Raw genomic sequence first — 12,216 nt, forward strand, 5'->3', positions numbered from 1 at the left:
TATTCCAGGCAACTGCCATGCATACTTTGTAGCTTTCCCAGCACATATTCGATTCCCCGGCAGTCAATCTATCCTTCGATTTGCTTTATCTGACAGACATCTCGCCCTCAAATGATTTCATTTTTTTAAAAGATCTAATAATTACATCCAGATCACACAAATATCACATATACATCTAGTAATCCATGCAATACAATCTTTTGGCGTCTCATATATTTTGACAAGTACAAATGTTGTGTGCTCCATATTACAATTTTGCACAAAAAATTGATTTTATATGTTCAGAAAATAAATCTATAATCTCACAATTAATAACACAACAGGCTATTATAAACATACCATGTGATTTTATATGTCCCGGTTGCTTATAGAGCATATCACTAAGATAATACGTATCCATCGGATATTACTGGAACTCCATCCACGTCAGAGCGTATCGTGTAGTTTTGACTCATATACCGCTACCTCCATTTACTAAAGAGTTATTATGGGCAAGCTAAGTACAACCTTCCATCACAGGATTTATTAGGCTCAAAAGATGTGCTAATGATGGATTAATTAGGCTCAACATGTGCTAATGATAGATTAATTAGGCTCAAAAGATTCGTCTCGCGGTTTCCAGGCTAGCCGTGAAATTCGTTTTTTTATTCATGTCCGAAAACCCCTTCCGAATCCGGTCAAACATTTGACATGACACTTCTCCTAAAATTTTCTCAATCTAAACACCACCTAATACTGCTCCGACAGATGTCACTATTCCTAGCAGTTATCTGCATCCAAATTACATTTCTTGGCAGTTATCTGCATCCAAATTACATTCCTGGCAGATAGTTATATTCCAGGCAACTGCCATGCATACTTTGTAGCTTTCCTAGCACATATTCGATTCCCCCGGCAGTCAATCTACCCTTCGATTTGCTTTATCTGACAGACATCTCGCCCTCAAATGATTTCATTTTTTTAAAAGATCTAATAATTACATCCAGATCACACAAATATCACATATACATCCAGTAATCCATGCAATACAATCTTTTGGCGTCTCATATATTTTGACAAGTACAAATGTTGTGTGCTCCATATTACAATTTTGCACAAAAAATTGATTTTATATGTTTAGAAAATAAATCTATAATCTCACAGTTAATAACACAACAGGCTATTATAAACATACCATGTGATTTTATATGTACCAGTTGCTTATAGAGCATATCACTAAGATAATACGTATCCATCGGATATTACGGAAACTCTATCCACGTCAGAGCGTATCGTGTAGTTTTGACTCATATACCGCTACCTCCATTTACTAAAGAGTTATTATGGGCAAGCTAAGTACAACCTTCCGTCACAGGATTTACCTCGTGATAGGTTTTGCCTACTAAAAAAAGGTTGCATTATTTGGTGTTCACCAAAGGCAAAGTCCTTCAGATCGCATGTTCAATTAGGCACAAATTCTTAGGTGCGACGTATGCGAATCTTAGGCCAAATGAATCAGGAAATTAGGCAAACGTGCGTCTGAAACTTAGCATGTTCAGGCAGAGCCCATAATTTATAACAGCTATCTAAATTATACATGGAGAAATAATGTATCGTATAGGTTGGGACTCAAAATGCTGTAGTACATGGATGTTCCGATGAATTTTTCCCAAGTGTCCGATAAGAGTGATGAAATGGCATATGAACGCTACTAATCGTAATGCAGATCTTAGCATTTTTACCTGCTACAATTTGTTACAAAAAAAATACTTGTTCATATTTAAGTACAAAACCTGTCAAATAACTCGTCTAGCTGTTGAGCAAAATGCAATGATCTGGTCAGACGAGCCTCAACATACTGGTTCTGGTGAGAACCAATAATATAAGTATAAAAAGATCAAAGCACATAATTATTTCAAGCAAGCAGCCCTTGGTTCAACCAATCCCTGCAAAAAGATATATATATTTCGAAATTTGTAAGCAGACAAGAGGATAGCAAGGCAAACATTTAATGAATACTGTAACATTATGGTATGTGTTCACCGTGCAGTCTAGAACTTACTTGCTAATATCATCGAGGTGGTCATCAAAATCAACAACCTGCTGCCATTTCTTTGTTGTAACATGATCAGCTAAAACCATATTGGTCGACGGTTCTTTTAAAGTCAGCTGGCTACTTCCATCTGATCCAGCCTGACGCCAGCTTTTTGATGAATCCCTTGTGTATAGCTGCAAGTTCCATTAAAACATCTGTCATAACGATGCCATCTAAAGCCCCAAAATACCCATTCGTTTTTCCAATCTAAATTAATCTTTCAGCAAATGTCATAGATAGGGGCCGAGGGATCAAGGCCCATGGGTCCAACCCCCAGGCGGATGAACAGTACATGCAGTACTGTAGCACCGGAGATAGGATATGATTAAATGATAAAGTTAGATTAGATCAAGTTAGTTAGTTAGGGATTAAGTCTCACTGTCTATACAAGGATGGATTGTATCGTCATTCTAATCAAGCAATGAATTAGAGTTAGTCTTCCCCAATCTAAGTCCCTCTTTCATTCCTGGCAGCCGTCGCCGCCCGGCTATCCTCCCGGCGGTGTTTACCCCCTATGAACCCTAACCCATAACAGCAAACATGTGATATTGTAAAACCTGATGTATACTGGTAAATAAGTTTCATTATCTGGCACATAACACAAGATCTACTCTGTTGTTATGACAAGGGCCACTACTGTCGGCTCCCTTCTTTGTGTTCACTGTTATCTCCCTTCTTCAATCTACTATGTTGTTATTGTGCTATAGCACTTATTACACAAACTGAAATATCTCAATGATTCAATATTTATAAATTGGCATAATTGATCTTGATCCATTTTTTCTACTCTATTCCAACTTCCAAGGTCCCAAACACAATCAACATGTTTTACTTTTACAATAGTTCCAATAATAATGTCAGTGTTTAGTAAAGACATGACAGAAATGATCAAATGTTTTGTAAATGTGACCAGGCACATCGTATTAATTAAGAGATGTTTATGTCATGTAGAAGTGGTATGGGAAAATGATGAAATAATCATCCCCTTTGTTAGTACAGGGTCATCTTGCCCCCTATTCAACCAAAGCTCTAGTGGCATAATGTAGGGGATGAGAACTTAACTCCTTGTGCATAGTATTCGAATATGGACGGTGCACATAGGGTATTCAACCTTCCTACATGAACATGACAACTTGCCTAGCAATGGTCGTGCCATAGAGGCTAAGTTCAAGTGGCTTATTAAGCGTTTTTGCAGGTGTACAAGGATTCCATTGGAATAAAGGTGCAATTGGATTAAGCATTTTAGGTTCGACTAAGGACAATATGAAGCTTGTCAATTACACTTCCAAGGAATATTCCTCCAAGATGCCTGGGGACCAAAACTCAAGCGTGATTGACAACTCATAATGTGGTCCCAAATTGTTATCCAGATTACCAAAATATCCACATGGCCCCTTGGAGCATCTTCAAGAGAATGACTAAATTTTGACTCTTCAAATCTAGATTTAGCCATTTGCATCAGGGTTGGCAACTCCAAATCTAATTGCACTCCAACAGACTCTCCATCCTCACTCTCCAAATTTGGCAAGGGAGGATGACTAGTGAATCCACCCATGTGGGACCCACGGATAGCAATCTTGTTAGTAGGAGAATGACTTGCCAAATTTAGCCATTGAGTCAGGCTTAGCCATTCAAATGGCATGTCAAATCAAATAGGTAGTCTCTTGGAGGACAATTTTTATATAAAATTACCAAAATTTAGTACGGCAAGTGAGATGAGTAATCTCTTGGAGATGCTCTTAGTTGGTATCGGGGCATTCTTGTAACTTCCCAAGGTAATCTAGGTGCTATAAAAACCCATCACCCCCAATGTAAAAATGGAGATTATCTAAGAAATACATGACTAGGGTATTTGAGCATTTCTACACTTGAATTCACATTCATCCTGAATAGACAAGGGAAATTGTCTCCCATCGCCAATTCACCTTCTAGTTCGTGGTCTAAGGTCACAACACCCTTGAACTAGGGTGATTGGTCTAGTCTATTTGAAATGAGTTCAAAACCATCTAAATAAATTCCCTCCTCTCTACTGCACTCCTATCCCCTCTCTAAAGCTCGAGAACTCTATTGCTGAGACAAGTGCTAGATATGGGCTGTCAATTACAATGCATTTGGTTGGGCAATTTTTTATAGCCATCATCTAATTGTCACAGGGAAAAAGAGTGTTCGACGGCTGGGCGAGGGCCTGGCCCTCGTGGCATGCATACCAAGTTGTGGAACAAGGGCCGAGAGGGCATTGACCTGGACGAAGAGAAAAAGAAGAAACTAACATCTTTCTTGATCTCCAATTAATATGTCGTGCTGCTTATATTGGTACAGCTAGTGCTCCTAACAAACCAAACTAGTGAGTAGTGAGTAAAGGAAAAAAAAACAAGGAAAGAACTAAGATAAAATAGATAATATGCTCTCCTAATTATCCAGGGAAAAGTATTGATTCATATGTGAACTTGACTTAACATCTGGATATGGTGTGCTGGACATGATGGCCTCCTTAAACTTGCACAGTTCAAATGATGGTACTGCAGACCTACCATAACACCTCCAACGATGACCCCCTGCTTTCCAGTTTTCCTAGGGCACTCCTAGCTAGTTTGGTGTACTGTAGATACTACCTCGAATTTCCCCACAAAATTTATTGAATCAGCAAAATCTATCATTGTTTCAATGACCTTACTCAAATATTTGGAACAAACAAAATGTGCTTGTGGAATATTGAACCAGATAATTTACAAGGCCTGAATTACAATTGAAAGAGGGCTGTTGGTATGTTCCGTCATTTTTGCTATGAAAAGTTTCTCTCATCTTTTCACCAAAATGTTGCTGCTACCATTAATTCTTAATATGGTTTGGTTGTATGCGCAAGTGTTGGAGGCACTGCTATGCAAAATAATGTTTGGTGGTTGATTTTTCTCAAGAGATCAAGAGTGTTTTCAACATTTATTCAAATTAAATGCTACTTTAGCTGCAGAAACTGATTTTTCTTGTTGTGCGGAAACTGATTTATCTTGTTGCAAGGGGTGTTATAAAATGATGCAGGTGAAGTATCTGACGGATTTCACCTCCAAGATGTAGTCACATCCTTTCTTTACCATAGGAGCTACTCTACAAGCTAGGCAAGCCAGTTGCAATTAGGTTTTAACTATTAATTTGAATATAGTCAATTGATCTAAACTTTAAAATTAGCATATCAAGGACCTTTGGAGGTTTGAAATTCTTTTAGAACTCTCGGAATCTAAACCACACAAACACATTTAGCTTCAATAATCAACTACAGAACATAAAGACCACTCAGAATCTAAACCATACAAACATACAAGTGGGTGATCTTTTAGCCAAACGGCATATTTGCAAATAAACAAATATTTTTTGAATAAAACTTTTATATACGTGTTCTAAGCGATCTAGAGCCAAGGCTGAAAAATAAACTAAGGTGAAAAAACCCCAAATTCTACTCCAAATTTAAGCTTGAAAATTTAAATTGGCTTATAAGATTAAGCAAAAGCGAAAAGATGGGGCTGCAAAGCTTTAGCTCCAACAAACAACTATCAGAACATAAGGATCCTACAGAGAGTGGATGCTGCCTTCGGTTGGAACACCTATCTAGTGTTTTCTTGGTAATACATAAATGTATAAGACTACCACACTATGTACTAACCTCTATGCTTGGACTGAACTAAGATTAGGACGATTACCTGCACGACTGGTTCGCGACTCTTCACCTTGACTGCCTCCTCCAGCTTCATGTTGTCCAGCTAATTAATCAAAACAGCACAGACAGAATATGAATCAGCAGCGGACGAGATCTCGGACCCTAACTGCCCCCAGATCGGAGGAGAGGCGACACTGACCAGCAGGACGGCGGCGCGAGGGAAGTTGCGGAAGACGTGGTCCCCGACGCGCTTGGCGACGGGCGGCAGCTCGGCGTCGTCGCGGCGCGCGTTGGCGTGGTAGTACCCGACGACGGCGAGGCCCTGCGCGGCGAAGTGGTCCTCGACGAGGGTGAGCGCGAGCTCGAGGGTGGGGAGCAGCGGGAGGTGGTGCGGGTGGTGGCAGAGCGGCACGGCGTCGGCGACGGAGACAACGGCCGCGGATGGAGATGCCCCGGCGTCGAGGAGGCGGCCGATGAGGAGGCCGTTGACGGCGGCCGCCGGGTGCTTCAGCGCGTGCAGCGCGAGCTTGACATACGCCGCCTGCGCCACCTCGTACTGGCAATCCGCGCCCATCGCGAGCCGCCTCTGGTTCCGATCGGAGAGGAGGAGGAGGCCGGCGGCGGCGGCGGCGGCGATCGGCTGTTTGCTCAAGCGTGAGATCTGATTTTTGTGCACTCGGTTTGGGATCGGATTTTATCTGATTTGGAGGGGTTGTGCAGTTGTGCTTGCTTTCTAACGTGCCTGGTCACCGTCCGATTTGGAAGAGAAATTTAACTAAGGGTCACTCTTAAAATGACAACTCATCGAACAAAATTCGTATGCTTCTTTGTATATAATTGCCACTATGAAGAATATTTCTTAACAATTTGTTATTTGTTTAGACGTGATGTGCTGACTTATGCTACTAGTGTGGATTGGGATATGAAATATCCATTTTACCCCTTGTTGTCCTCACAAGTCAGAGGCTCACCTCATATCTCTTTCTCTCCTGCTGGAAGACCCCACAAGTCAGCAACAGCAATGCAAGCTCAACGTCATCATTGTCTTCCCCAACCTCGGCTTTTCCCGTCGGCTGGAGATGAATGGATCTCCCCTCCCTCAACCTTGACGCTAGCCAGATCTTCTCCATCCTCCCTAGACCGAAGCCCTCGTTGGTCGGCAACCATCGGCCGGTGATGGGTGGATCACCCTTCCCTCAAACTTCAAGCTAGCCAGATCCTTCTATAGTCCGCCCTCCTTGCCAGCGTCATGGAGCTCCTCGGCTTCCTGGTTCGCTAGTCGCGAGTGCCTCTTCTCCAGCTTCGTGCGCAACGCCCTCGACTCTTGTATCGACTACGCGCCAATCGCCATGCCATCGCTTGGCATCTCCGCTATTGTCGGTGCCGGCAAGCTGGCCTTCGAGCTCGACAAGTGTCTCTCCGAGGCAGAGCCGTCCTACGAACCATATGTATGTGTCCTCCTCATCGGCGCCTAGGCTCACCACCGCATCTTCCACGACAAGGTCATCGTCAGGGCCTTCTTTGAGGCCGAGGAGGCACATCGAAGGAAGCCTATGAGTTGTGGGGCCCACAAGGGGTAAAATAGGCATTTCACATCCCAATCCATGCTGGCAGTGCGAGTTAGCACGCCACGTTCGTAAAAATGGTAAATTGTTAAGAAATATTGTCTCTCTAGTGGCAATTATGTAAGAAGAACCATAAGAATGGCATTTGAAGAGTTGTCATTCCTAAAAGTGCCAAAAAGTTAAATTCCCCGATTTGAAATCATCGTGCATGGGTGTTTCGTTGTATTGATAGCTTAATGTGTTGGTCGGTCGTCTATCATGATCGAATTCATCGAGAGATAGACAAGTTCTCTCCTCGACGCAACGCTCACGTGGTATCCGCCTATGATGTCCTCCTTCTCCACAATCCCCAACTGACCCACCTCACCTCAGATCTAGAGAGGCAAAGAGGATGGACTAGTAGCCGGTGGAGGTGCCTCAATTGCATGCCTCCCATCATCACCCTCTTCCACTGGTCTCCATCTAGCCTAGATCTAGATGTTTGTTGTTGGAGTAGAGGTGTTGTCCCCATCACATGTACAAAGGAAGGAGATGGGACCAGAAGAGGAGGCAATGAGGCAGCGATAGTTTGGGAGGTGGGTGCATGAAGAGGTTGGACGTTGTTGGGTGAGTCCCTAAGGGGAGGGGGATTGTTGTGTGGGGCTAGTAGGCACTCCACACAGGTATTTAATGAGCCTTTGGTAATATTTTGATTTCTTTCATCAATTTACTTACCCATGATGATAATAAAAAATGATCATTTTAAATGATGGCTAAACTTTTGACTACTTTTTTATTTCGATTAGTTCAATATTTGTTAGTTCAATTAGGTTTCCACCAATTTTGCCCACCCGTATATGATATCATGTGGAGAACATATGACAGATAAGATAAGATAATATAAGATATGCTAAAGGAGGACTGCAATAACTCCCCGCATGTAATGATTTGTTATATAGGAGTGTAAAAATCCAAAGTTAGTTGTAGACATGATGGGTAGGATATTGATAAGGTAGAGCAAACCTAAGCTGAATGATATATATAACACATCTCTTAAAGAACGGAGGGTTATTGTAGAAATTCATGGTATGTTAGACGACTAAACATGTATTAAAGGTATTTAATTACCTCTTAGGCCTTATTTATTTTCATTGGAACATTGTGGATTTTCATAGGCATGCTTCCCAAGCTTCTAAATGATGTGTTTCATATGTAGCATTTCTATATAAAAGTTATCATCTGACCTTTCTAAAATAATATTTACATTGTACTCCCTCACCCCAAAATAAACCAATCTTTCACTTTTTACCTATAATGTTTGACTCTTCGTCTTATTTGAAAAAAATATGATTAATATTTTTGTTTTTATTAGATGATAAATTTTGAGTAGTACATTACGTGTGACTAATTTTTTTAAATTTCTTGAAATTTTTTTAAATAAGACGGATAGTCAAACGCTGGACACTCAAACCTAAAGTTCGCCTTATTGTTGGACGGAGGGAGTAGTAGTTAATTCGGATGTTATACTCTTAAATAATTGTCATCAAATCAAAATAATCATTCAACTCTTCTATCTCAAACATCACCTTAAAAACCACAGCAATGGGAATTTTAAGGTCCATACTAATCATGATAAATGTAATGCCAATCAGGGTAAACGAAACCGTCAGTTACTGCCACGGAGATGGTGTTAACCGGCCTTACCGTTAGGGTGCAGTAGCAATAAATGACGGTTTCATTTCGATAAAATTTATCCAAATTTAAATTTCCTCAATTCAGCAAGCGGCAATTTTCACTTCAAAACTTGTGGTAAGTGTGGGAACATGGTGAAAACATGACAAAATCATCGTTGTCCCTACCACAGGTTGTCAATCTTTCCTTAGTTCAACAATAGACAACTTACAGTTCAAACTGCATAGTAACCACACAAACTATGTGGTTACCATGACAAAATCACGACAAATTCGTCTATACCGCTAATTTTGAATTCAAATTTTGAAACAAACTAATCAAATGCATTTATTGTGTGATAATTGTGCTACTGTTGGGGCCCATCTTCGGCAGGTCAAACAATTTTGTTAACCTTGGCGCTACTGCAAGAATTTATTTGTCATAAACATTAGCACAACATGTTGCATATAAAAAAGTAATGAGCTTAATGATGACGGCATCAGTAAACTTGGATAGTATCATTTTCTTATACTCTCATGATTGTCTTCTCGATTCACAATATATTTGTCAATCCAATATATGGCTTTCTACCCTTTTCTTCTTTTCTCACATAAAATAGACAAACACAGCTACGACACCTGATGAACTATAACAACTAACGCAACTCCAAAATCAACAGACATAAACATCTAAAATTTAGAGAGAAAAAAGAAACTCTAAGGTGACATGATTTAATTTTTAAAGGTCCCAATATGATGAGGGCATCTCCACCGAGGATATAACCACACCAAGTCCATAAATTGAAGAAATGTTACAAGGACCAATCACACATGCTCGTACCGGTCAACTTAATTATAAAGTGAATGGGTTTTTGGGACTGCATAAGTATAATTTACTGATTGGAATGCTACCAAGTGCTTGTGACAATGTTATTGTCACCAGGAACAAATAACAAGATGAAGGAAGACTGCTCTGCCTTGACCTCCTACACAACGTTAGATTCAAACGAAGCATACATGTTCATATAGAAGTTTGTTTGAGGTGTATGTGTACTTGATGGAAAAGTCTCAAAGTCTAATTTCAAACAAATGTGGCATCATCTCTAGATTCCACTCCAATAGGCTACAATTGCTAAAATAGTATCAGGATGTCAGAACCAACCAATGTTGCGCCACTAGTTTTGGGTCATAAGCCCATGTATCAAGTTGAGTCCATTAGGGATGTGTCTTAGGGTTAGAGGACAACTCCAACCCATCCTCCCACCTATACATTTCCCTTAGGCACCAATAGATCAATTTGGGTTTTGTTTAGAATAAAGTTTAATCATTGCTACTTTTTCGGGTAAAGTCATGATCGGTTAGATTGTTCTTTTGTAGTTACGGAACCCCAACCTATAATTTATTCAATTCATAATTGTAATATCATATTGATTTTATTTTGTTCTTGCTTTGATTTGCTTGTAGGAATAAGGTTGATCTACAATGGTGAGATCAACAATCTACAAAGAGGTGTACCAATCACTAAGCTGTAACAAAAAATATCACGTACAATTTTAGTCGGGTTGTTAACGTTTATGCCAATCTATAGTTATTATCAATGTACCGAAGTATTAGGCCAATCGGAGACGTGAGTGTATCGAGTAGCTCAAGGCTTACCACGACACAAACATGGCTAGTAAAACAAAAAAGGATGGCCACAAAGTGACCTAGAACAAAGTGATGATAGAGATGCAAGAATTAAACAAATAATATAATCCAAAATTATAACGAGATTCGACATGACAAGTTAACCTAAAATTCAACAAACAAAACTCTAATAGAACAATGTGATGGCTCAAATTGGTTGGATAATGGATACAATATCTTTTGTATGACAATTTTTTGTTATAAGTAGAAAATCTAATAATCTAAAGGATATAAAGAATGGCCTTCAGGTCTGCCAAATCTGAAAGTCATGATGGGGAACGCTCCTGCTCTATTCTCCACCCCTGATGCTAGGGAATCCAAAGGCCCATCAGGCGATGGTTGTGTATAAGGCCCCGGGCCTCGCAAATCGGCAAGTTATTAACAAACTTCCTTCGTCAAGAGTAACGGCATAAGGTGATAAGGTTGTGGGGGAAGGTGTGTCCAATCCATTGAGTTTGTTCCTAGAATCCTCTTGATGATGGTGGAGACCTCCACTGGTGTCCAGTCGATACCAACACCTCGGTGGGCTTGCGTGATGTCATTGGCATTAGTGTACATCCAAGTCACCTGACTACATTCCTATAACAGTGTCCATTTGACCATCATCATAGGTAGGATGGTGTAGTGCAAATCCTTGATGCTCTCAAGGGTGATGACGAACTACGACTCTAGTGCTAGTACCTCCTCCCATGTGGCAGTTGGCCCTACCGCCGCCATTGGGAGGCGAATCCTAATGTGCAGCTATGGGTTCACGTTGAACCGATCTTCACGCCAGTGGTCACATTTCTTCCATAGCATCTGGGAGATGTAGTTGTCACTGTTAATTTGGTGAAGAAAGAAGTAGCAGCACCCAACAACTTTGATGGCCTCCTCGCACCAACGAAGGGCAAAGCAGCGATGTGTGCACCCCCAACAAACATCTCTCACAGTGTGCGATGAGGACTATGGTTTCCATTACATTGGGCATGAGGTGCACCACATGGATCCGATAGAGATCTAGCACATCAAGAATGGAGAATGGAGAAATAAGCCCAAGGAAGGTGAATAATAAAAGTGGATAGGCACCTCCGGATCCACCCTGGTTAGTCCACTGGCCACCTAATGAAATGTCAATCGGAATCGCTCTCCTCCCCTGCCCATGGGGAGTGGTGAATAACTTTGAGACGAAGCTCAACGATCAGTTGTCATGAAGGTGTGATGACCGTAGAAGTTTGCCCAATTGAGGAATGACACCCTATGGTAGGTGATCGCTGGTGATTTGCATGCAAAGGTGCATGAAGGGATTTGGGCACAAGGAGGCAGGAAGAACACAAGAGTGGTGAGACTGTGTGGCCAACTAAGACAAGAACTTGCCTTCTTATAGTTTTGCCCCCTCGATACCCACGCTTTCGAATATCCCAAGCTCCACTCACCCTCAACGTACACTCCTAGGAAGCAACAGCAATCTTCACGCAATGTGACCCACTACACACACCACCTAGAGATTTTGTGCCTCGGCTTCCGCAATTAATGTGGCTATTACTCCATCAAACACGTCTAACATTTATTGTGGGGAGGAAAGCACCCCATCGTGATACACATGTGCCACATTGA

The 12,216-nt window shown here is 41.1% G+C and overlaps 1 protein-coding gene across 1 annotated transcript; it reads right to left on the reverse strand.

The window, feature by feature from the left end:
* Positions 1-1,493: 1,493 nt before the first annotated feature.
* Positions 1,494-6,489, reverse strand: LOC102713261 (ER membrane protein complex subunit 8/9 homolog). Its single transcript, XM_006652079.3, has 4 exons — positions 5,923-6,489; positions 5,767-5,826; positions 2,042-2,208; positions 1,494-1,925 (listed from the first exon to the last, which is right to left on the reverse strand). Exons 1-4 carry the CDS (start codon positions 6,295-6,297, stop codon positions 1,895-1,897), a joined length of 633 nt encoding a protein of 210 aa, XP_006652142.1. The 5' UTR covers positions 6,298-6,489; the 3' UTR covers positions 1,494-1,894.
* Between the last annotated feature and the right edge of the window lie 5,727 nt (positions 6,490-12,216).

This window comes from Oryza brachyantha, chromosome 4 (genome assembly GCF_000231095.2).
Source record: "Oryza brachyantha chromosome 4, ObraRS2, whole genome shotgun sequence".
Taxonomy (NCBI): Eukaryota; Viridiplantae; Streptophyta; class Magnoliopsida; order Poales; family Poaceae; genus Oryza; species Oryza brachyantha.